The sequence below is a fragment of the Pipistrellus hanaki genome (genome assembly GCF_964339955.1).
Source record: "Pipistrellus hanaki genome assembly, chromosome: 18".
Lineage (NCBI taxonomy): Eukaryota > Metazoa > Chordata > Mammalia > Chiroptera > Vespertilionidae > Pipistrellus > Pipistrellus hanaki.
In genome coordinates, this window is record NC_140520.1 from 571,707 (window position 1) to 596,606 (window position 24,900).

The window sequence follows — 24,900 nt, forward strand, 5'->3', positions numbered from 1 at the left end:
CCTTGGCGGGAGAGAAACCACGACCCCCTAGTTCATAGATCAACACTCAGCCACTGAGCCACGCAGGCCGAGTGTGGCTCAGATTATTAACCAAAGGGTCAGTGACTAAAAGACTCACTGCTAGTTTGGTTTTTCAGTTCTTTTGTGCAACCTTTCCCCCCCTTCCCCCCTCCGCCACCCCAGTCTCAAACCATATCAAACACGCTGGGTGGGACTTGGGCCTCCTGACCTCAGTCACCGCACCAGTCACCCCAGGACGTCTGGAAATCAAAACTCCGAAGCCTGCAAAGGGGGATGGAGAGGCTCAGACTGACCCCTGCAGTATTTTTACAGTAAATAAACACTGAGTAGCCAGGTTACTATGACCGCCCCATCAGTACTTCGTTGGGCCACCTTTTGCCTTCAATACTGTGGCCATTCTTCTTGGCATCAACTCCAGGAGATGCTGAAAGGTGATGCGAGGAATCGGACCCCATGCCTGAGGAATAGCACTGTCCTGTCCTGGGAGATTGGATGGTTGTGGAAGCAGCTGCCTGATGGCTCTTAACTTCGTCCCCCAAATGCTCAATTGGATGGAGATCTGGTGATTGCAGGGGCCGCCTAATCAAGGGAACGTCTCCCTCACGTTCTTGAAACCACTCCCGCACAATACGAGCACTGAGGCATGGCGCATTGTCTTGTTGGAAGAAAACATCTCCATTGGGATACGCCATCAACATGATAGCATGATCTTGATCAGCAACGATACTTAGGTGTGTTGTGCTATTCAGACGTTGTTCCACACGAACTCAAGGGCCCAAATCATGCCAGGAAAGAAAATAAAAAAATGCCCCAAACCATAGCACTGCCCCCACCAGCTTGAAGGGTTGTACTCATGCATGTGGGGTGCATGCTTTCATGTTGCTTCTGCAAAATTCTCATTCTGCCATCTGCATGATGCAACAGGAAACGTGACTCATCGGATCACATGACTTTTTTCCAGTGCTCGGCGGTCCCATCCTTGTGTTCCTGTGTGAATTGGAGACGTTTTATCTTGGTAACTGCAGACAGCAAAGGTGTTTGAACAGGCCTTTGGCTTCCATATCCCATGTAAAGCAGCATACGGCTAATTTGCCTACACACGTCAGGTGGGCATAATAATCTGGCCACTCAGTGTATATCATATATTTTATTGATTTCAGAGAGGAAGGGAGAGGGAGAGACATTGAAAAAAAAATCATTGATTGGCTGCCTCCTGCACACCCCAACTGGGGGTGGAGCCCATAACCCAGGTGGGAATCGAACCGTGACCTCCTGGTTCACAGGTCGATGCTCAACCACTGGGCCACCCAGCCCGGCTTTACAGCCTCTATATCTACATCCATTCCCCCTCCACGCCACCCTTCCCGCCCCGCCCCACCCTCCCCCCAGCCCCCGACACACACACACAAGGAAGATATACCCAGGATCCACTAACAGCCCAGCACTGCTCTGAGGCAGGGAAATAGCATGGAGAACCCCACCCTAGGCCCGAATCCCACCCTAGGCCTTCATACTCCTGTCTGCTGGCTCAGCCACACGGAGGCCTGCTCCTCGCCTCACTCGTCCGGGCTGGGCAGGAACAGGGGGGAATACGGGGAAACCTGGAAATAGGGCCTCAGGACGCCGGGAAAGGAGGCCCTGGGGAAGGTGAAGAGGTGGGAGCCCGAGGTCGCGTTGTAGAAGGACACAACCCCGACCTCACAGTCCACAAGAACCCCCACCACCAGGGGCGGCTCCTCCAGGCCGAGGGGCGTGCGCGGCCAGGTCAGTGCCTGGTAGCCGTCCCTGGCGCACAGCCGCAGGGCCCAGAAGCCGGCCTCGGGCTTCTGCAAAGTCTCCACGAACCTCTGCACACTCTCCAGGCACACGCCCACGTCCCAGCCCACGCCCTCGCCAACGTCCACCTCGAAGTACTGCCGCCGGGACGTGAAGCTCTGCCGGCCCAGGATGCAGGGCAAGACTGTGAACCTCTGGGGAGAGGGGTCCCCCGCGCCCTGTGGGCAGCCCCCCCGTGTCACTTGTCTCTGATCCTTGGACAGAATTAGTTCTGGATGCGCTGTTTCTGGATCCAGAGTCACGCCAACTGCAGGGGAGAGAGGGGAAAGAAATATTGGGTGTTTGCTTGCTGAGAACACAGTTTAGTTTCTTTTCTTTCTTTCTTTCTTTCTTTCTTTTTCTTTTTATGCAGGGGTTTTATTTGTTTGTTTTTAAACCCTCATCCAAGGATAATTTTTCCATTGCTAGACCAATTTCTATTATTATTAAAATATATTATGTTGACTTCTGGGAGGAAAGGAGGAGAGAGATAGAAACATCAACAATGAGAGAGAATCGTGGATCCAATGCTCCTGCATACCACGCACTGGGGATCAAGCCCACAACCCGGTCCTCTGCCCTGACCTGGAATCAAACCCTGATCTGCTGGTTCATACGTCGATGCTCAACCACTGAGTCACACTGGCTGGGCTTCCAATGATTTTTTAGAGAGTGGAAAGGAGAGGGAGAGAGAGAGAGAGAGACAAACACATCAATTGGTAGAGGCACCTGCCCTTGAAATGGAACCTGGGACCCTTCTGTCCACAGGCGACCCTCTATACACTAAGCCAAATTAGGTAGAGCAACACTTTTATTTTATTTTATTTTATTTTATTTTATTTTATATTTTATGTCTTAACTTCTAGGGAATAAAGTTTATGTGGTAGAGAGCGTCATACACGAGTGAAGGTGCGTACATTAGTCACATCCCTCAACATCCCTCATTGGGTCCACCTGTGACAAGTTTCCTGCGTTCCATTCCCCTATCACCTGCACGGCTTCCCAACACGGACCCGTGGACACAGAACCCGATGCTTCCACGGACACTCTGGTTCCCAACAAAACTGAGCACACGCTTCTGGGTCCACCTCATCGTCCGTAGCCTCCCAGCTCGGTCACCAGCCCAACACATCTGTCCATTTTCCTCACGATCTGGAAAAAGAGTCTCCTCTTTCAAGTCACTCTTTATTTAATAAATCTTGATTGTAGTAAGTATTACATACGCCCTTCCCCCAACCCCTCCCTCTCCCACCCTCACGTCTCTCCTGACAGGAAGCGTGGTCATCGGGATCAGCTGCAGTGAGAGGAGCACCATCCGCTGGACCCAGAGGCGGCTCAGACACAGAACAACTGGGATCGTTCTCAGGTGCTGCTTCTCTTGGGTGCGGAGGAGGCATGGAATCTCCCCCAGTTACTTGACCGGAGCTGTATGAGTTTCAAGAGCATCTGCATCATGTCTGCTCTGCAGGGCGTGTCCAGGGCCACATTCGCAATCCTCCGGATAACTTCCTCCATGTCTGTCTTTCCCTGTTCCTTCCAGGCATCTTCCAACGCGGGCCCTGTCACCTTCAGTAATTGTACCGCACAAACCAGGTTATCGTCCACAGGGTTAGAGAGGAGGGCATCCAACAGTCCCCGAAGAAGAGCTGCTCGAACCTGTACCTTTGCACCTTTGATCTTCAGCCGAAGATAAAGTTCTCCCAGAAAAAGCACAAACCCATGGAACTCTGTCCGAGCTGATTCATCCCCCTTGGCAGCTTGATCTATAGAGGCACATTCAGTCTGACATCTTCGAAGGAACACTCGGCAGAAGCTGTCCCCCTGTGAGCTAACAGTCAGGTGACGGGACAGGTAATGGCACAGGCGAGCTCCCACGCAGCGGAACGTTGGCACGGACGTGGCCTGTTCATAGAGGACGTCCACCAGTTCCCGCAGAGCCTCGTCCGTGGTGACCTGGCCACCCAGGGTCTCTGCAAACTGTTCCATGTCAGTTTCACGACTACCAGGCAGCCCTGTCAGATGGTTCAAGAAATCCCAAACCAATAAGGACAGAGGGAGACCATCCTTGCCGAGACCTATGTAATGAGAAGCTCAAGGGTAGAATTCAAGGCGCTGGGACACAGCGTGGGCATTCACAGGGGAACCACAACCACCTGGGGTTTACCCATGACCAACTCGGACTCCCAATTCTGCTGGGGATGTGGTCCTGGGGTCACATTTGTTCTAAGAATGTCCCCTTGGTGGGTGGGGAAGAGGCAGCTGAGCACCCCTCCTGTCACCTTTCCCCTGTGGGCACGCAAAGGGCTCCCAGAGTCCGTGTACACTCCACCCTGCGGGCCACTGGTTGGCTTTGGGGTTCAGGGCTACAGAAAGCCCCCCTCCAAAAACCTTCTATTGTAGAGAAGACCAGCCTGTGCTGTGGACTCTGAGCCTTGTTTCAAACTAGCGACGGCAGTTCAGGGTTGTGACCATGAGGTAGAAAACTTCCCATTTGTCCCCTCAACCTGGGCAAGGTGGAGGCTGCCCTGAGCTTGGTCCTCTGGGCACTTGGACACAGACCCTCACTCACCTTGGTGGCTTCTCAACCGTTCCATCGGGTCAAAGTAGAGCTCCATGACCTCGCACTCGGTCTGAACCTCCAAGGAGAGGACCTCCGGGGTCTCCAGCTGCACAGCCTGGCTCCTGGGGGAGCAGAGGCCAGAGCTGCTCAGCGGGCACCCCGCAGCTCTGCACCCCACTTCCCCTCGCCCTGGCTTCAGCACTCACCTGCTCAGGGCGGCCTTCACGTCCTGTGGGAAGCAAAGGCACAGGTGAGTGAGGGAGCTGCGTGCTCATGGGTCCCTGCTCCTCCCAGAGGCACAGGGCAGCCCGGCCTTGGGTGCGGGTGTGATGGGCCTTATAACCCAGTCGGTAGAGCACCTGAATGACTCTGGCAAGTTCTCCTCCTGTTCCCAGCTGAGGACATTACCCTTACGGGATCAGGGGTAAGGTTCTCACATGGGAACAGGGGTTAAGTTTTTCTTAAGATTCCTTTCCAAGCCCTGTGCCATGTGATTGGGGAGGTGACTCGGCTGTGAGTCCAGCGAGCAGAACCCATACTCAGGGTCACCAGGAGCCAAAACACCGTCTGATCAGCACCATCTCATTGTCTGGGGACTAAGGATAATAACGGGCGGCTGAGACCCCCTGGCCTGCACACAGCGTCCCAGCCCCTCCCCCTTTACACTCCTGTCCCTGCAGCTGCTGGGAGACAGCACTTGATGCTTGTAAGCGCCCTGTCTGCTTGGTGGGCTGGCCTTTTCAGTGGACGCCTTATAGACCTCAACCTGCCTTCGTGATTGGACACAGCGACAGGCGGCCCAAGTCTGCCCCAGGGGTTTCTGGGTAACAGATCGACACCTATGTAAGGATCCCCACTCAGGCCTCTGGAACGATCAGCCGAGAAGGACACAGCTCAGCCTCTGAGCCAGGCGCCCTCCTTGCTGAGGTGTTGGGAAGGATGTGAGATTCTTAGGGCGGGAAGGGAGCCCCAAGCTGACTCTGGCCTCACTTCTCTCAGAGCTCACCCCAAGAGAGGCCACGTGTCACAAAGCCTCTCAGTGGTAGGGGTGAGCACCCAGACCTGGCACTGAGGTGGCAGCCACAGTGACCCACGGGGATGGAGCAGCCATGAGACATGGTCACCCTTGGGTGCTCTCCAGTTCTCCCAGCCGGACCTGAGTCCAGCGTGGGATGAAGGGAGAATAGGTTCACCTTCCTGAGGCTGGAAGGAGGGCCCAGCAGGACAGGTTCACCCATTACTCACGCAGTGGCCTCACCTCGTGCACGTCATCACCTGACCATCAAACAGGATTGTGTGCTCTGAGACCCAGGCACGTGGGAGCGGAAGCCATATCAGGAGTCTGTTCAGCCAAGAACCCACCCCCTCTACCAGCAGGGGACCGTGGACTCTTTGGTCCTAAGGCTGATGCTCTATCCACTGAACCACACTGGATATTTGTGCCAAATCAAAATTTTTCGATTTATATAGAGAGCCCTGTAGACTAGTGAAGGCACCTTGTAGCTTTTAGTCTGTTCAATATTCTAAAGGAACAGGGTTAGCCCTGCTGGTGTAGCTCCTTGGTTGAGCATCGACCTATGAACCAGGAAGTCAGGGTTTGATTCCCTGTCAGGACACATGTCTAGGTTGCAGGCTTGATCAATGATTCTCTCTCATTGTTTATGTTTCCTTCTTTCTCTTCCACTCAAAATCCTTTAAAAAAATTATTTAAAAAATGACAACAAATGAGAAAAAAAAATGCCTTGATGCCCTAGTGGCTAGGGCCTAGCCGGTATGGCTCAGTTGATAGACCATCAGCTTATGGGCTTATTGGTCCCAAGTTCAATGTCAGCCAAGGGCACTTGCCTGAGTTGCTGACTTGATCCCCAGCCCAGGACTGGGGCACCTGGGAGAGGCAACCAATCAATGTGTCCCTCTCACATTGTCGTTTCTCTCTCTGTCTCTCCCTCTCCCTCCCACTCTCTCTTAAACTAAAGGAACAATACCCGTGAGTGAGAATTAACAAAATAACTAGATAAAAATAAGAGCAATATACCTTTAAATACTCCACACGGATGTGCAATCACTGAGGAAGGCAGGTAGTCCTTTCTGTTCCCACAGTCTCCACGTCCCTCCCCCCGGAGCAGCTCAGGACCCGCCACCTTGTTGTCCTCCCAGGGCACAGCCTCACCTCAAGCACCTTCTGGGCAGAGCCCTGGCATCTTTCCTCCAGCTCCAGTATGCGGCTCTCCAGCTCCCGGCTCTGCTGCTCCAGTTTGGCCTCATGGTCCCTCAGTCTCCGCAGTGTGTGCTCTTTCTCACTCTCTAGTCTCCACAGGTACGCGCTCTCCTCCTCCCTCAGGAAGCTGTGCAGTTTCTGGAAGTCCTCCTGGATTTTCTGTCTCTGAGCTTCTATCTTCTCCTAGAGTCAAGAGAGGATTCACAGCCGAAACTGGTTTGGCTCAGCGGTAGAGCATCAGCCTGCGGACTAAAAGGTCCCAGGTTCGATTCCAGTCAATGGCATGTACCTGGGTTGCGAGCACATCCCTGGTAGGGGGTGCCCAAGAGGCAGCTGGTCGATGTTTCTCTCTCATCGACATTTCTAGCTCTCTATCTCTCTCCCTTTCTCTCTATAAAAAATCAATAAAATATATTTAAAGAGAGAGAGAGAGAGAGAGAGAGAGAGAGAGAGAGAGAGAGAGAGGATTCACAACCAGGCCTGTGGGTCAATGGGTCTCAGGGGTTGAGCGTCCAGCTATGAACCAGGAGGTCACGGTTGGATTCCCAGTCAGGACACAAGCCCAGGTAGCAGGCTCCATCCTCAGTAGAAAACATGCAGGAGGCAGCCGATCCATGATTCTCTCTCCTATTGGATGTTTTGATCTCTCTCTCCCTTCCTCTCTGAATCAATACAAATCTACACTAATAAAAGTGAAATATGTAAATTAACCATACCTCCACATGCCCACCAACCAATCAGGAGGAAATATACAAATTAGCAGGTCAAAGATGGCCTCCATCCTGCCCCCAAGGGTTCCAGGAGCAGAGCAGCTGCAAAGGGCAGGATGCCTGCTATAAACAGGAAGGTGGGGCGGGGGTGGGGGGAGCTATATGAGCAGTGCTCTGTCAGAAGAAAGTGAAGCATGCAGACCCTGGAAGGAGCAAAGGCAGAAGGTGGAGCCAGAGTAAAGGCCTGGGTCCCGGGAGCCTGAGGAACACCATTGTCAGCAGCCAGGTGAAGAAGACCTATTGCCCAAATCTTCATGCAATGGGCCTCTAGTAAAAAATAAAAAAGAAAGTGGGAAAACAAGTGGGGGATGGCTCTCGATAAACAGACATGTGATTCTGCATCTCTGACAGGCGCTGCTCTCCTGGCCATTTCCTGCTGGAAGGCTGAGGGGCAGGGAAGGAGTTCTCATCCATGCGGACAACAAAGGACAATGGCTTCTTCTCGGAGTTCCACCTGTCCCCTCTGGTTCAGTGACAACATGACTGTGCTTTGCCAGGTCAGACCCTACACCTAAGCCAGGACAGAAAAGAGCTTGACACCAAGAAACCTGTGTCTTTTTGGTGTTGCTGTCGTTAATCCTTACCAGAGGAGGTTCTTTCCAATGATTGATTGTTAGAGAGAGGGGAGTGGAAGGGAGGGAGGGTGGGGAGAGAGAGCGAGAGGAACATCAATGTGGGAGAGACTTCCACTGTTGCCTCCTGCACACACCCCACTGGGTGGGGATTGCAGTTGAGCCCAGAGGTGCCCTCCAGCGGCCCCCGCGAGAAGCCCCCATTCTCACATTCCACTCAGCTATCTGCTTGGCCTTGAATGCTTTCTGGCTGGCGCATTCCTCTTCCAGTTGCCTCAGTTTCCTCACCGCTTCCTGGAGCTGCTCCTGGAGGGAGACATGGAGTGACTCTTGCTGCCCACACCTCGTTGCTCCCTCTCACGGGAATGACCTGACTGTCGGTGCCCGGGGCTCTCTGTCCAATGTCACCTGGTCCTCCTCTGGGCTAACAGTCAGGACACCCTGCGGGCACCTAGACTGAGCTGATTGAAAGGCTCAGGGACACCTGCCTTTCCCTACTCGCCCCCGCCCCCTGGCTGTGTATTTGCCATGGGGTCCTCTCTATGTTCACACTTCTATAATACATGCCGTTAATTTTGTTTTTAAATCTATAACAATAAAAGTCTATTATACTAATTATGTCAGAATTCCTTTTGGACAACCTTCCGGAAGAACCTGGGGCTGTAAGAAAAGCAAGGGTCCTGGGTGCCAGAAGGAAGGCCTACGTTGGCATGAATTTTGAGGGTCAGGCCTCTATTATGTATATATTTTTACTCCTTTCAGAAAGGAAGAGAGAGACAGAAACATTGATGAGGCAGAAGTATGGATCAACTGCCTCCTGCACACCTTACAGTGGCATGGAGCCTGGAACCCAGGCCTGTGCCTTGACCAGTAATCCCACCGTGAACTCTTGGTTCCTAGCTAGGTACTCCACCACTGAGCCACGCTGGCAGGGCCACATGGTTAGTGTTTAGGCTCCACAGAACTCACTTATGGGAGGGCTCCCCGAGACCATCCCTACCTCGGGGTACCCCTTCCCACCACCCAGGCCAGGGAGGCAGGCCGTCTTCTGCTGGTGCATTTCCCCTATAGGATAGCAGGCCATGCACAAGAGGGCATTGGGCTGGATGATGGGGTCTCGGGCACACTAGGGGGCACTCACCCTGTAAACGGGGCCCGCGTCCTCCACGAGGGAGGTGGCGTGGCCCTTGTGCCTCGGGTCGCGCTCACAGCGCCAGCAGATGAGCTGGCCCTCATCCTCGCAGAAGAGGTCCAGCCGCTCCACATGCTCCTGGCATAACAGCTCCAGCTCCAGCTCCCGGAGGGCGGCAATGAGGCTGCCCAGCTGCTTGTTGGGCCGCAGGCTGCCTCTCTGGAAGGGAGCCCGGCACTGGGGGCAGGAGAAGGTCTCCCTGCCCTGCTGTCTCAATGGGGAGGAGGCCGGGCCCATGAAGCTCAGGAGGCAGGCCTGGCAGTAGCTGTGGCCACATCTGATGCTCACAGGCTCGGCCATCAGCTGCAGGCAGATGGAGCAGGTGGCCTCCTCCCGCATCTTCTTGCTGGTGGTGGCCGACGCCATGCCTCTGCCGAGTCCTGCAATGCCGGACCCAGAAGCTCCCCACAGCAGAGGTTGCAGACCCACTACAGGCTTCCTGTGGACGCCCGGCTGCCGTGTCCCCACGGGCCTTGAGGATTATCTGGAGGAAGAAAGGGCTGCAATGTAGACGATGCAGAGAGCAGCTGTGCTGTGGAACAGGGTAGGACCCCAACTCCATTGACTACAATGAAATAGAATTTAACTTTCAGGACTATCCTCACCCGAGGATGTTCTTCCATTGATTTGTAGAGAGAGTGGTGGGGAGGGGAGAGACAGAGAGAGAAACATCCATTGGTTGCCTCCCACATGCACTCTAACCAGGGCCAGAGATGGAACCTGCAACCCAGGTACCTGACCTTGACCTCAGTCAAACCCAGGACCCTTCGGTCCACAGGTCAATGCTCTATCCACTGACTCACACCTGGCAGAACTGGTCATATTTCAATTGCTTCATGGCCACGGGGTGGGGGGCGGCATGAAGCCCCAATATAGACCATCTATCATGGGGGAAGGTGGTGTTGGATCCCCTAACTCAGGGAGGGTGAGAGCAAGGCGGGATGCCCCCCAGGCCTCAGTCAGGGCCTGGGAGACTCTCTCCCCAGAGGAACATGAGGAAAAATCAGGAATAACTGGTTCCAGGATCCTTTCTTTCAAGTTCAGGTACCAAGTGGATTGGGGAGATTCCATTGGAACAGTGACTGTGGATGCGCTGAGGCTCACACCAGCCTTTCTCCCCGACTGCCCCCCACAGAGCACGAAGGCTGGCCAGTGCACTCAGTAGCAGAGTGTCCACTGCTCACTGACTTGTCTGGGTTCAATTCCCGAGGTCTCTCTCTCTCTCCCTCTCCAGTTGCCATCCCTTCCTTTCTCTGTAAGAAACAATGGAAAAATCTCCTCCAGTGAAACCGAAGTGGGATGACCCGGAAGTAAACGAGACTGCCCTCCAGGCCCTTCCTGACCTGAGAGGCGCCCGCCTGGTTGGCGCAGGGTGAAGTGTGGACTATTGGACCAGGAGGTCACAGTTCCAATCCCGGTTAAGGCACAGGCCTGGGTTGTGGGCTCCACTCCCCGTGGGGTCATATAGGGAAACATGATCAATGTTTTTGTCTCTCCCTACCTCTCTGAAAACAATAATTATTTTTTTTAAAGGATAGACCAGGTCTGGGCAGAGAGGGGTGGGTCTCGGTGGACCAGTCAGGTGACCTTTCCCCTCCAGCCAGGACTGTCTCCCAGGAGAAGTTCCAGGCATTCGGAACCCTGAGGGGAAGGAGGCAAATGGGAAGACAACACCCCAAGTTCCCCGAGGGAGGACCCAGGAACCTGAGAGCGAAGGAGGGACCCTGGGACCCTGGCCCGGGGCTGCAGCTCCTCAGAGCCAGGCCTGCCCTCCTGGGAGCAGAGGGAGGCGGGTAGGGTGCAGAGCGACCTTCCTTGGACCTGACAATGGTGGGGAAACAGCCCAATCCCTGAGACCCCGGGTGGCCTCTTCCTCTATCACCAGGGCAGCCTCTCAGCCACAGTCTCTGCTCAGAGCCCCGTCCAGGGCGGGTGATTTCCTGGGCACAAAATGGGGTCCTCTGTGGCTGGGCTGTGTCCCCAGGACAGGACCTGCCCTCCAAGGGCCCCGGAGCCTGTCCCAGCCTCCACTCCCCTCCCTTCACACCCGGCATATCCTGATGTTGGACCACCTTGGAGATTGGTGGAAGGAAAGCGGTCTCAGGGAAGGGCTGCCCGTCGGGGGCCTGGAGGGACAGAGTCCAGAGGCCTGGTGTATGAAACCCGCTCCTTCCTGCTACCGAGTCCCCCCACCCCCGCACCCTCCTTCCTGTCCACACACTGGGTGTCAGGACCCTCCCTGGGAGACCTGCCCCAACCCTCCCCAGTACCTGGGTCCCCACTAATGCCACGCACTTGCTGTAGGGAGTCTCCTGAAGCAGCCGCTTCCCAGGCTGTAGGCTGGACTCCAAAGGAAAATGAAACTGCATTCTGTGGGGGTGGGGCCTCTGCTGGGTTTAGAGAGGAAACCAGGAAATGGCCCTAAGCATATTTCTGTGGCTGAGCTGGGCCCTAGGTGTGTGCCTGTGGCTGGGCTGGGCCTGGCAGGGTGGGGAGTGGTGGGAAGAAGGCCTTCTGAGGCCATGAGCAATAGGGACAGGTCGTCACTGGGACCTGGGCTCTGGGCCAGCAGGAGCGTCTGAGCTCGGGGAGCAGCACAGCCCACAGGCCCCACTGCAGCTCTCCCTGCCCTGGACACCCACTCACCCACTCCTGGGCGGATGCTATCTTATTTTCTGCCATGTTTAGGTCCCTATTCTTCATCACTGGTCTGAAGGGGGAGGAGGAAAGGGCTGGTGACCTCTGCCCTCCTCCTTCACCTCCTCCTCCTCAGGGTGCTGTGCAGGGTCAGAAACTCCTCAGCATCACCAGCAGCCAGGACCCAGCTGGGAGCTGGGATCTAGGGAGGCCCCAGGTCACTGTGGGGCCGGCACTTAGAGCAAAAGGACTGCACGGCCCAGCCTATGTGTCAGGGATTGAGCGTCCTACAAGCCAGGAGCTCCCATTTCCATCCACCCCAGTTGCAGGCTTCATCCCCAGTGCTGGGCAGCAGGACTAGCCGATGAATGATTCTCTCTCATCAGCATTGGGCTAGGGCAACACAGTTTATTTTATTTTATTTTATTTTACATTATTTTATTATAAGTTCTAGGGAGTAAGTTTCATTGTGGCACAGAGCGTCATACACGAGTGAAGGTGTGCACATTAGTCACATCCCTCAACATCCATCATTGGGTCCACGTGTGACAGGTTCCCTGCGTTCCGCTCCCCCATCACCTGCACAGCTTCCCAACACAGACACGTGGACACAGAACCCGATGCTTCTGCGGACACTCTGGTTCCCAACAAAACTGAGCAAAAGCTTCTGGGTCCACCTCATCGTCCGTAGCCTCCCAGCTCGGTCACCAGCCCAACACATCTGTCCATTTTCCTCACGATCTGGAAAAAGAGTCTCCTCTTTCAAGTCACTCTTTATTTATTTAATAAATCTTGATTGTAGTAAGTATTACATACGCCCTTCCCCCTCCCCCCTCCCTCACCATCCTCAAGTCTCTCCTGACAGGAAGTGTGGTCATCGGGATCAGCTGCAGTGAGAGGAGCACCACCCAGAGGCGGCTCAGACACAGAACAGCTGGGATCGTTCTCAGGTGCTGCTTCTCTTGGGTGCGGAGGGGGCATGGGCTCTGCCCCAGTTACTTGACCGGAGCTTTAGGAGCTCCAAGACCATCTTCCTCACGTTTGCTCTGTCGGACGCGTCCAGGAAGACTATTGCAATTCTCCGGATAACTTCCTCCATGTCTGTCTTTCCCTGTTCCTTCCAGGCATCTTCCAACGCGGGCCCTGTCACCTTCAGTAATTGTACCGCACAAACCAGGTTATCGTCCGCAGGGTTAGAGAGGAGGGCATCCAACAGCCTCCGAAGAAGAGGTGCTAGAATCTGTCCACTTTTTCCATCCATCTTCCACAGAAGACAAAGTTCTCCGTGAAAGAGCACGGACCCATGGAAGCGTTTCCGAGCTGCTTCATCCCCCTTGGCAGCTTGAACTATAGAGTCACATTCAGCCCGAAATCTTTTGAAGAACATTTTCCTAAAGCTGCCCCCCTGTGAGCTAATGGTCAGGTTATTGTACAGGTACACACACAGGCGAGCTCTCACACCTCGGAACTTTGGCACAGACGTGGCCTGTTCATAGAGGACGTCCACCAGTTCTTGCAAAGCCTCGTCCGTGGTGACCCGGCCACGCAGGGTCTCTGCAAACTCTTTCATGTCAGTTTCAGGACTGCCAGGCAGCCCTTTCAGATGATTCAAGAAATCCCAAACCAATACGGACAGGGGGAGCTCATCCTCGCAGGGTCCTGTGTAATGAGAAGAACCTCAAGGGTAGAATTCAGGGCGCTGGGACACAGCGTGGGCATTCACAGGGGAACCACGACCACGTGGAGTTTAGCCATGGAGGACTTAGACTCCCGGTTCTGCTGGGGATGTGGTCCTGGGGTCACGTTTGTTCTAAGAATGTCCCCTGGGAGGGTGGGGAAGAGGCGGCTGGGCACGCCTCCTGGGACCTTTCCGCTGTGGGCACGCAAAGGGCTCCCGGAGTCCATGCGCACTCAACCCTGCGGGCCCCTGGTTGGCTTTGGGGTTCAGGGCTGGAGATGGGCCTCCCTCCCAAAACCTTTTATTTTAGAGAAGACCAGCCTGTGCTGTGGACTCTGAGCCTTGTTTCAAACTAGGGACATCAGCTCAGGGTGGTGACCATGAGATAGAAACCTTCCCATTTGACCCTTCGACCCTGGCAGGGTGGAGGCTGCCCTGAGCTCAGTCCCTTGGGCGCTTGGTCACAGGCCCTCACACACCTTGGTGGCTCCTCAACCATTTCCTCAGGTCAAAGTAGAGCTCCGTGACCTCGCACTCTGTCTGAACCTCCAAGGACAGGGCCTCCGGAGTCTCCAGCTGCACAGCCTGGCTCCTGGGCAAGCAGAGGCCACAGATGCTCAGCGGGCACCCCGCAGCTCTGCACCCCACTTCCCCTCGCCCTGGCTTCAGCACTCACCTGCTCAGGGCGGCCTTCACGTCCTGCGGGAAGCAAAGGCACAGGTGAATGAGGGAGCTGCGTGCTCATGGGTCCCTGCTCCTCCCAGAGGCACAGGGCAGCCCGGCCTTGGGTGCGGGTGTGATGGGCCTTATAACACGGTCGATAGAGCACCTGAAGGACTCTGGCAAGTACTTCTGTTCACATCTGAGGATATTACCCGTACCGGATCAGGGGTAAGGTTCTCACATGGGAACAGGGGTTAAGTTTTTCCTAAGTTTCCTTTCCAAGCCCTGTGCCATGTGATTGGGGAGGTGACTCGGCTGTGAGTCCAGTGAGCAGAACCCATACTCAGGGTCACCAGGAGCCAAAACACCGTCTGATCAGCACCATCTCCTCATCTGGGGACTAAGGACAATAGCGGGCGGCTGAGACCCCCCAGGCCTGCACACAGCATCCCAGCCCCTCCCCCTTTACACTCCTGTCCCTGCAGCTGCTGGGAGACAGCACTTGATGCTTGAAAGCTCCCTGTCTGCTTGGTGGGCTGGCCTTCTCAGTAAATGCCTCATAGACCTCAACCTGCCTTCGTGATTGGACACTGCGACAGGCGGCCCAGCCCATCCGGGGTTTCCGGATAACTGATGGACACCCCGTGTAAGGATCTCCACTTTGGCCTCTGGGACGGTCAAGCGGACAGGACACAGCTCAACCTGTGAGCCAGGCACCCTCCTTGCTGAGGTGTTGGAGAGACTGTGGGTTGCTTACGAGGGTTGGGGAGCCCCCGTGCTCCCTCTGGCCTCACATCCCTCAGGCTCACCCCAAGAGAGGCCACGTGTCACAAAGCCTCCCAGTGCTGGGTGGGAGCACCCAGACTGGGCACTGAGATGGCAGCCACAATGACCCACAGGGATGGAGCTGCCATGAGACATGGTCACCCTTGGGCACTCTCCAGTTATCCCAGCCGGACCAGAGAGGAACACCAGGGAAGACTGATGGGAAAGGAGGTTCACCTTCCTGAGGCTGGTAGGATAACCCAGCAGGACAGGTTCACCCATCACTTATGAGGGCAGCCTCACCTGGTCCCCGCCATCACCTGACCATCAGGACTGTGTGCTCTGGGACCCAGGCACGTTGGAGCAGAAGCCATATCGGGAGTCTGTTCAGCCAGGAACCCACCCCTCTACCAGCAGGAGATTTTATTCTTCTTGACCCTCACCCAAGAGAAGCACATCAGTTGGTTGCCTCTGCACGAGGCCTGACAAGGGTCTGGGCCAGGGAGAAGCCTGCAAGCAAGATACATACCCTTGACCAGAATCAAATCTGGGACCCTTCTGTCCTCAGGCTGATGCTCTATCCACTGGATTTTGGAGCCAAATCAAAATTTTCTGATTTATATAGATAGCCCTGTAGACAAGTGAAGGCACCTTGTATGTTTTCGTCTTTCCAATATTCTAAAAGGAATAGGCTTAGCCCCACTGGTGTAGCTCGTGATTGAGCATCAAGCTATGAACCCGGAAGTCGGTTTGATTCCCTGTCAAGGCACAAGTCCAGGTTGCAGTCTTCATCAATGATTCTCTCTCATCATTGATGTTTCTATCTCTCTCTCCCTCATTCTTCCCCTCAAAATGAATTTTATTTTTTTTTTAAATCAATCTTTATTGTTCATATTATTACAAAGGTTCCTCATTTCTTCCTCCCTCCACCAGGTTCCCACCCCACCCTCTGCCCCCTCCCCATCCCCCATTGTCCTCATCCATAGGTGCACAGTTTATGTTCAGTCTCTTCCTCCCTCCCTTTCCCCGATAGTAAATCCCTTTTCAGATAGTAAATCTGTTACTTAGCATTTTCTCATATCAATAATACCTCCACATGCCCAATGATACACTTCACACAAAAGACATTTTCAAATAGGTCAACCAGCCTCATCCAGGCCCCACCCAAGGCACTCACAGATCAACACCCCAGCGCTATACTAACTCAACACATCCAGATCTAAGCCTTCATCACTTGATTCAGCAGACCCTCAAGTTCCCGCAAAAGTTTCCAGCCATGTCTGAGAGGCAGCCGTGGGCAGGTACAGGCGAGGAGCAAGCTGTTTCGGGCCTGGCTGCTCCGGGCCTGGCCTCTGTTGCTCTGGTTCGTTCCACAACCAGCTGCTCCGGGTCTGGTCACTGCCGCTCCCCACCTAGTTGCTCTGGACTTGGCTGTTGCTGTTACAGGCCTGGCCGCACCCGACCCGGCTGCTCTGGGACCGGTTGCTCCGGTCCCGGCCGCTCTGGGCCTGGCCGCTCCCAGCCTGTCAGCCGCTGCTCCGGGCCTGGCTGCTCCCAGCCTGGCAGCCACTGCTCCTGGCCTGGCCGCACCAGACCCGGCTGCTCCGGGCCTGGCTGCTCCCAGCCTGGCAGCTGCTGCTCCGGGCCTGGCCGCTCCCAGCCTGGCAGCCGCTGCTCCTGGCCTGGCCGCACCAGACCTGGCTGCTCCGGGCCTGGACGCTCCCAGCCTGGCAGCTGCTGCTCCGGGCCTGGCCGCTCCCAGCCTGGCAGCCGCTGCTCCTGGCCTGGCCGCACCAGACCCGGCTGCTCCGGGCCTGGCCGCTCCCAGCCTGGCAGCTGCTGCTCCGGGCCTGGCCGCACCAGACCCGGCTGCTCCGGGCCTGGCCGCTCCCAGCCTGGCAGCCGCTGCTCCAGGCCTAGCCGCTCCCAGCCTGGCAGCCGCTGCTCCTGGCCTGGCCGCACCAGACCCGGCTGCTCCGGGCCTGGCCGCTCCCAGCCTGGCAGCCGCTTCTCCAGGCCTGGCCACTCCCAGCCTGGCAGCCACTGCTCCGGGCCTGGCCGCACCAGACCCGGCTGCTCTGGGCCTGGCCGCTCCCAGCCTGGCAGCCGCTGCTCCGGGCCTGGCCGCTCCCAGCCTGGCAGCCACTGCTCCTGGCCTGGCCGCACCAGACCCGGCTGCTCCGGGCCTGGCCGCTCCCAGCCTGGCAGCTGCTGCTCCAGACCTGGCCGCTCCCAGCCTGGCAGCCGCTGCTCCTGGCCTGGCCGCACCAGACCCGGCTGCTCCGGGCCTGGCCGCTCCCAGCCTGGCAGCTGCTGCTCCGGGCCTGGCCGCACCAGACCCGGCTGCTCCGGGCCTGGCCGCTCCCAGCCTGGCAGTCGCTGCTCCGGGCCTGGCCGCACCAGACCCAGCTGCTCCGGGCCTGGCCGCTCCCAGCCTGGCAGCTGTTGCTCTGGGCCTAGCCGCTCCCAGCCTGGCAGCCGCTGCTCCGGGCCTGGCCACACCAGACCCGGCTGCTCCGGACCTGGCTGCTCCCAGCCTGGCAGCTGCTGCTCCGGGTCTGGCCGCTCCTAGCCTGGCAGCCGCTGCTCCAGGCCTGGCCACACCAGACCCAGCTGCTCCGGGCCTGGCCGCTCCCAGCCTGGCCGCCGCTGCTCCGGGCCTGGCCGCACCCAACCCGGCTGCTCCGAGCCTGGCCGCTCCCAGCCTGGATGCTCCGTGCTTGGCTACTGCTGTTCTGGGCCTGGCTGCTCCCAACCCGGCTGCTCTGGACCGGGCTTCTCCGGGCCCAGCCACTCCGTGTCTGGGTGTTCCTGGACTGGCCACCCTGGGCTTGGCCGCCTCTGCCTCAGGCCTGGCTGCCACTGCCCCAGGTCTGGCTGCTCCAGTGCTGGCCGTTGATGCTCTTGTTCTGGCTGCTGCTGCTCTGGGGCCTGGCCACTGCTGCTCCGGGCCCAGCTGCCACTGCCTTGTGCCTGGCCACTCTAGGCCTGGTCGCCGCTGTTCCAACATTCTGTCCCTTTTTTCTCCTTTTTTTTTTCTTTTTAAAAAAAAACAAAACAAAACGCATTTATGTTGCAATGTTGGCTGGTGCGTTGAGTTCTGACTTAGTCTTTGATTTTTCAAGATCTTCTTTGTATTCTTTCTTAAGTAATTTTACTATCATTTGCTCTCACTTGATTTCTTCACATTGAGAACTTCTTTGGTTTCTTCCTCCTTGTCCTGGGAGCTCAGCAGGTTGGCCTGTGGCACCCCTTTGTTCTCCGTGGGCTCCCGCGCTGCTCCAGCCTGTTGCCGGGGTCGGCGCCGCCCAGGAAGCAGCCCCCGTCCTTGGCTCCGTTGCCAGCGCTCAGCAGTCGAAGGCTCAGGGGCACCCCCCCCACTGGGGGCCCCGTCGCCCGGCTCCTTGCTGGCGCCCGGCTGGCCGGTGTCCGGCAGGGGCTCCTGCTCCTCGTGGCGTTCCTCCAGTCTGGAGCTTTCTTTCTCCCTCCCACTAGGGGAGTCCAGGATCAGAGTCAACAGACTGTCCTCTGCGCACAGTGTGCGCGACTCCGGGGGCTCGGCCTTTCGCCGCGCTCCCAGGACTCCACCTCACAGCTCCGTCTCCCCCTGCCCGAGCCTGGGTCCCCAGGGACTGACCCAGACCTGGAGTTCGGGGCAGTCTGGACTGAGGCTCAGAGCTGCCGCCGGAGGCTTTGTTTCTTCCGGCTAGGGTAATCCAGCATCAGAGTCAACATTCAGTCCTCTGCGCGCCATGTGCGCGCGACTCCGGGGGCCCCGCATTTCGCCGTCCCCCGGGATTGTCTCCCCCTGCCGGAGCCTGGGTCCCCAGGGTCTGGCACATAACTTGGGGCTCAGCGCTGCCGGTTCGGGGGTTCAGCCCAGGCTGGGGGTTCTATTTCCTTCCTGCTAGGGAACGCCAGGCAGCACCCAGCCCTCTCCTCCTCTCCAGCTGCGACCTCTCCGCGCGCGCGTGCGTGCGAGCGCGCAACATGTCTCCGTACCTTAGGCTTTTTTTCAGCTCCTCTGATTTTCCTTCTGGTTTTCTCCCTCCTTCCTATTGTAGAGTTTTCAGTCAGTCGACTACCTGTAGCTCTGGGCAATGTCCACTCTACATTTTAGTTGTATTCCCTTGAAATTGTTGTGAGCTGCTGCGGCTAGGTGTATACCCGAGCAGCCATCTTGGATCCTCTTGTCAAGTTATTTCTTAAGCAACAAACACTGAACACATTTTATTAATTATATGTACAAATTCGTACTCCTCTAAGATAACATGTTACCTGAGCAGGCTGGAGAGGGGATGGCTCGAAGAGCCCAGGCCGCCGCCGCCGCCTCCGGAGCTACCGCCGCCGCCGCCCCCGAAGCCCGAGGAGAGCCGCTTCCCGGACAGCAGCTTCTCCACGGCCGGGAGGTGCCCGGTGCGGGCCGCCTCCAGCAGCTCCTGCTCCTTCCCCATCCCCAGGGCCACCGCCCCCTGGACCCCCTCCCAGGGCCGCAGCCCAGCCGGCTCTAGCTCCCAAACTTTTCAAAATGAATTTTAAAAATGTTTTAAAAAATGACAAGTAAAAATAAAAGAAATGTGCCTAGCCCGTTGGGCTCAGTGAATAGAGTGCCGGCTTATGGACTGCTGGGTCGCAGTTTCAATTGGGGTCAAGTGCACCTGTCTTGGTTGCACCTGTCAGACTTGATCCCCAGCCCAGGTCTGGGGCACCTATGAGAGGGAACCAATCAATGTGTCCCTCTCACATTGTCGTTTCTCTCTCTGTCTCTCCCTCTCCCTCCCACTCTCTCTAAAACTAAAGGAAGAATACCCTTGAGTGAGAATTAACAAAATAACTAGATAAAAATAAGAGCAATATGCCTTTACATCCCCCACACTGATGTGCCAGTGCTGAGCAAGGCAGGTAGTTCTGCCTGTTCCCACGCTCCCCACGTCCCTCCCCCTGTAGCAGCTCAAGACTGGCCACCTTGGCGTCGTCCCAGGGCACAGCCTCACCTGCAGCATCTTCTTGGCAGAGGCCTGGCATCGTTCCTCCAGCTCCAGGATGTGGCTCTCCAGCTCCAGGCTCTGCTGCCCCAGTTTGGCCTCACGTTCCCTCAGCCTCCCCAGTGTGTGCTCTTTCTCGCTCTCCAGTCTCCTCAGGTATGCGCTCTCCTTGTCCCTCAGGAAGCTGTGCAGGTTCTGGAAGTCCTCCTGGATTTTCTGTCTCCGAGCCTCTATCTTCTCCTAGAGTCAAGAGAGGATGCTCAGCCCGGCCAGCAGGTCTCAGGAGTTGACCGTCCAGCTATGAACTAGGAGGTCACGGCGGGATTCCCGGTTAGGACACAAGCCCAGGTAGCAGGCTCCATCCCCAGTAGAGAGAGTGTAGGAGGCAGCTGATCCATAATTTTCTCTCCTCTTGAATGTTTTGAACTCTCTCTCCCTTCCTCTCTGAAATAAATACAAATCAACACTAACAAAATGGAAATATATAAATTAACTGTACCTCTGCAATGCCCAAAAACCAATCAGGAGGGAATATGCAAATTAGCAAGTCAGTGATGGCTGTAGTCCTGCCCCCATGGTTCCAGGAGCAGAGCCCCTGGGCAGGTCAGGATGCCTGCTATAAGGGGAAGTGAAGTGGAAGGGGGAGCTATAGGAGCAGTGCTCTGGTCAGAAGGAAGTGAAGCATGCGGACTGAGGCGGTAGCAAACAAGAAGGAAGTAGCCTGAGGAACACTGGTGCCAGCAGCCAGGTGAGGAAAGACCTATTGCCCGAATCTTCATGCAACGGGCCTCTAGTAAAAAAGAAAAGAGAAAGAAAGTAGGAAATCCAGTGGGGATGACTCTCAGTAAACAGGCATGTGATTCTGCATCTCTGACAGGCACTGCCCTCCTGGCCATTTCCTGCTGGAAGGCTGAGGGGCAGGGGAGGAGTTCTCATCCATGCAGACAATGAAGGACAATGGCTTCTTCTCAGGGTTTCACCTGCCTCCTCTGGTTCAGTGACACCGTGACTGTGCTATGCCTGGTCAGACCCTACACCTAAGCCAGTACAGAAAAGAGCTTGACTCCAAGAAACCGTGTCTTTTTGTTGTGGCTGAGGTTAATCCTCATCCAAAGATGTTCTTTCCAGTGATTGTTAGAGAGTGGGAACTGGGAGGGAGAGAAGGTGGGGAGAGAAAGAATGAGAATAACATCAATGTGGGAGAGATGTCCACTGTTGCCTCCTGCTCAGTGGTCCCGGCGAGAAGCCCCCATTCTCACATTCCACTCGGCTATCTGCTTGGCCGTGAACGCTTTCTGGCTGGCGCATTCCTCTTCCAGTTGCCTCAGTTTCCTCACCGCTTCCTGGAGCTGCTCCTGGAGGGAGACATGGAGTTACGCTTGCTGACCACACCTCGCTGCTCCCTCTCACGGAAATGACCTGACTTTCCGTGCCTGAGGCTCTCTGTCCAATGTCACCTGGTCCACCTCTCGATTAAAAGTCAGGACACCCTGTGGGCACCTAGACTGAGCTGATTGAAAGGCCAACCTGCCTTTCCCTACTCGCCCCTGCCCCCTGGCTGTGGGTTTGCCACGGGTCCTCTCACATGGAGAGCCCTTTCAGGCTCACAGTTAAACTTGCCGTTAATTTTTTAAAATATGTATATATTTTTATTGCTTTCAGAGAGGAAGAAAAAGACAGAAACATGAGTGATGAGACAAAATCATGGATCACTTGCTTCCTGCACACCCTACACAGGGGATGGAGCCTGAAACCCAGGCCTGTGCCCTGACCAGGAATCCCACCGTGACCTCTGGGTTCCTAGATGGATGGTCAACCACAAAGCGACGCCTGTAGGGCGACATGCTTAGTGTGTAGGCTCCTCAGGACTCACTTGTGGGAGGGCTCCCCGAGATCACCCACACCCCGGGGTTCCCCTTCCCACGACCCAGGCCAGGGGAGCCAGGCTGTCCTTTCCCTGTGAGTCTTCCCTAATAGATGCCCACGAGGTGGGCTTGGTCCCTGTTCTTCACTCCCCCCACCCTCCCTACACACACGGCTCCATCTCATTACAGGCACCTATGAGGTCATAAAATGTGCAGGTGCTGCCCTGGCTGGTTTTGCTCAGTGGATAGAGCCTCAGCCCATGAACTGAAGGGTCCTGGGTTGGATTCCAGTCAGGGCATATACCTCGGCTGCAGTTCCTGGCCTGGTCGCCGCATGTCCACCAGGCAACCAATCCATGTGTCTCTCAGATCAATGCTTTTCTCTCTCTCCCCCTACCTTACACTCTCTCTAAAGATCAATAGAAAAATAAATATCCTCAGGTGAGGATTATCAAAACAAAAGAAAACAAAAAACCACCCATATCTGCATTTGAGTGCTTGGCACTCTAGAGCAAGAACCACTTCATGGCACAGTGGGGTCCTGTGTAAGTCTGACCACCCGGGAAGGTAGGGCTGGACAGCCCTACTGGATTCAGGGATGTCCCAGCCTAAACCTTCCTGCCACTTTCTACCCCAACCCTCCACCCCCATCCAGCCCCATGACCCCTCCACCGCCCACCTCATCTAGAAGAACACACAAGGAAAGCTAGAATTCAGGGTCCCAATCTTGGGCCTCCGGCTGGATGATGGGGTCTCAGGGTGTACTTGGGGGCACTGGACCAGAAGACAGGGGTAGTGGAGCATGATGGGACCCTGAGTTGGGGGATGAGGTTCTCGGTCGAACGAGAGGCCACTGGGCGGGATCATATGTGTCTTGGGAACACGAGGGGGCACTGGGCTGGATGATGGGGTCTTGGGCACACTAGGAGGCACTCACCCTGTAAACGGGGCCTGCATCCTCCACGAGCGAGGTGGCGTGGCCCTTGTGCCGCAGGCCCCGTTCACAGCACAAGCAGATCAGCTGATCCTCGTCCTCACAGAAGAGATGCAGCCGCTCCCCGTGCTCCTGGCAAAACTGCTCCTGCTCCTGCTCCAGCTCCAGCTCCCTGATGGTGGCAATGAGGCTGCCCAGCTGCTTGTTGGGCCGCAGGCTGCCTCTCTGGAAGGGAGCCCGGCACTGGGGGCAGGAGAAGGTCTTCGTGTCCTGCTGGCTCAGCGCGGAGGAGGCCGGGCCCATGAAGCTCAGGAGGCAGGCCTGGCAGTAGCTGTGGCCACAGCTGATGCTCACGGGCTCGGCCATCAGCTGCAGGCAGATGGAGCAGGTGGCCTCCTCCCGCATCTTCTTGCTGGTGGTGGCCGACGCCATACCTCTGCCGAGTCCTGCAATGTCGGACCCAAAGGCTCCTCACAGCACAAAGCGAGCACCCACCCCACGCTTCCTCTGGGCACCGGCTGCCGAGGCCCAATGAGCCTTGAGGATTATCTGGAGGAAGAAAGATCTGCAATGTAGACGATACAGAGAGCAGCTGTACTGTGGAACAGGGTAGGACCCCAACTCCATTGACAACAATGAAATAGAATTTAACTTTCAGGGCTATCCTCACCCGAGGATGTTCTTCCATTGATTTGTAGAGAGAGTGGTGGGGATGGGAGAGAAAGAGAGAGAAACATCCATTGGTTGCCTTCCACATGCACTCTGACCAGGGCCAGAGATGGAACCTGCAACCCAGTAACTGACCTTGACCACAGTCAAACCTAGGACCCTTCAGTCCACAGGCCAATGCTCAATCCACTGAGACACACCTGACAGGACTGGATATATTTCAATTGCTTCATAACCACGGGGTCGGGGGGCTGCATGAATCCCCAATATGGACCATCCGTCATGGGGGAAGGTGGTGTTGGAACCCCAGACCCAGGTAGGGTGTGAGCGAGGCGGGATGCCCCCCAGGACTGTCAGAGCCTTGGAGACTCTCTCCCCTGAGGAACATGAGGAATAATCAGGAATAACTGGTTCCAGGATCCTTTCTTTGCAGTTTAAGAAACCAGGTGGATTCGGGAGATTCCATTGGAACAGTGACTGTGGACCCACTGAGCCTCACACCCCAGGCTCTCTCCCCGACTTCCCACCACAGAGGATGAAGGCTGGCCAGTGCACTCAGTAGCAGAGTGTCCACTGCTCACTAACTTTTCTAGGTTCAATTCCCGAGGTCTCTCTCTCTCTCCCTCTCCAGCTGCCATTCTTTCCGTTCTTTGTAAGAAACAATGGAAAAATCTCGTCCAGTGAAACCCAACTTTGATGACCCGGAAGTAAACAAGACTGACCTCCAGGCCCTCCCTGACCTGAGAGGTGCTAGGCCTGCTGGCTCAGAGGTTGAGTGTCGACCTATGGACCATCGAGGTGTGGACAAAAGGAGCCACATGCTAACCTGGCCAGCTCAGGGGAGGCCTGCGTGGCAGTCTAGCAAACTCAGAGACCTAAAATAACCACAAAAGATGGTCTGAAAATTAAATAGTTAACTGCAAACAGGTTATAGTGGGTAGTCATGTCCTAGGCAGATATTTTTTCTGACAGAGATCAACTTAGATATTTATTGAGCCCATTTGCCTTTTCTCCTCTAAGATAACCTATCTGGAGATGTCTGGTAACTTTTAACTTCCTTTTTACCTCTGACCCCTCAGGGGTAAAATGACATTAGGACATTCCCTCATTGCTAGGGTTATCAAATTAATTGCCAACTGTTAATTACCTTAAGGTATCCTGCATCCATCATCATTTCACTTTTCACCCTATCTCAGAGGTTTCCTGCTTCGCTTTCTCACACCTCCCTAATCTGTCACCAATGGATTTGATGTAACTCCCCTAAGTCCCTTTCCTTTGATGGCAATGTATGAAAATAGATGTAACCCTCCATTCTCTGGAGCGTTATCTCAATTCATTGAGGTTCTGCTTCCCGGCATATGTCCACAGTTTTGCTCAAGTAAACTCACCAAAATACTAAAGGTTTCAATGGGTTGTTTTATGTAAACAGAGCTCTCTCTCTCTCTCTCTCTCTCTCTCTCTCTCTCTCTCTCTCTCTCCATCTCCCTCTCTTAAATCAATAAAAATATATTTTTTTAAAAAAGTTTAAGACCAGATCTGGGTAGAGAAGGGCAGGT

The 24,900-nt window shown here is 55.6% G+C and overlaps 1 protein-coding gene across 1 annotated transcript; it reads right to left on the minus strand.

Moving 5' to 3' along the window:
- Nucleotides 1–1,397: 1,397 nt before the first annotated feature.
- On the minus strand, nucleotides 1,398–24,796 carry TRIM38 (tripartite motif containing 38). Its single transcript, XM_084866505.1, is given in 16 exon segments — nucleotides 1,398–2,104; nucleotides 2,850–2,884; nucleotides 3,019–3,218; nucleotides 3,220–3,911; nucleotides 4,406–4,518; nucleotides 4,603–4,625; nucleotides 6,567–6,797; nucleotides 8,167–8,262; nucleotides 9,098–9,628; nucleotides 12,569–12,751; nucleotides 12,753–13,444; nucleotides 13,943–14,055; nucleotides 14,140–14,162; nucleotides 19,886–20,116; nucleotides 21,136–21,231; nucleotides 22,679–24,796. Coding segments are annotated over 16 exon segments (4,215 nt in total). The 5' UTR covers nucleotides 23,108–24,796; the 3' UTR covers nucleotides 1,398–1,577.
- Between the last annotated feature and the right edge of the window lie 104 nt (nucleotides 24,797–24,900).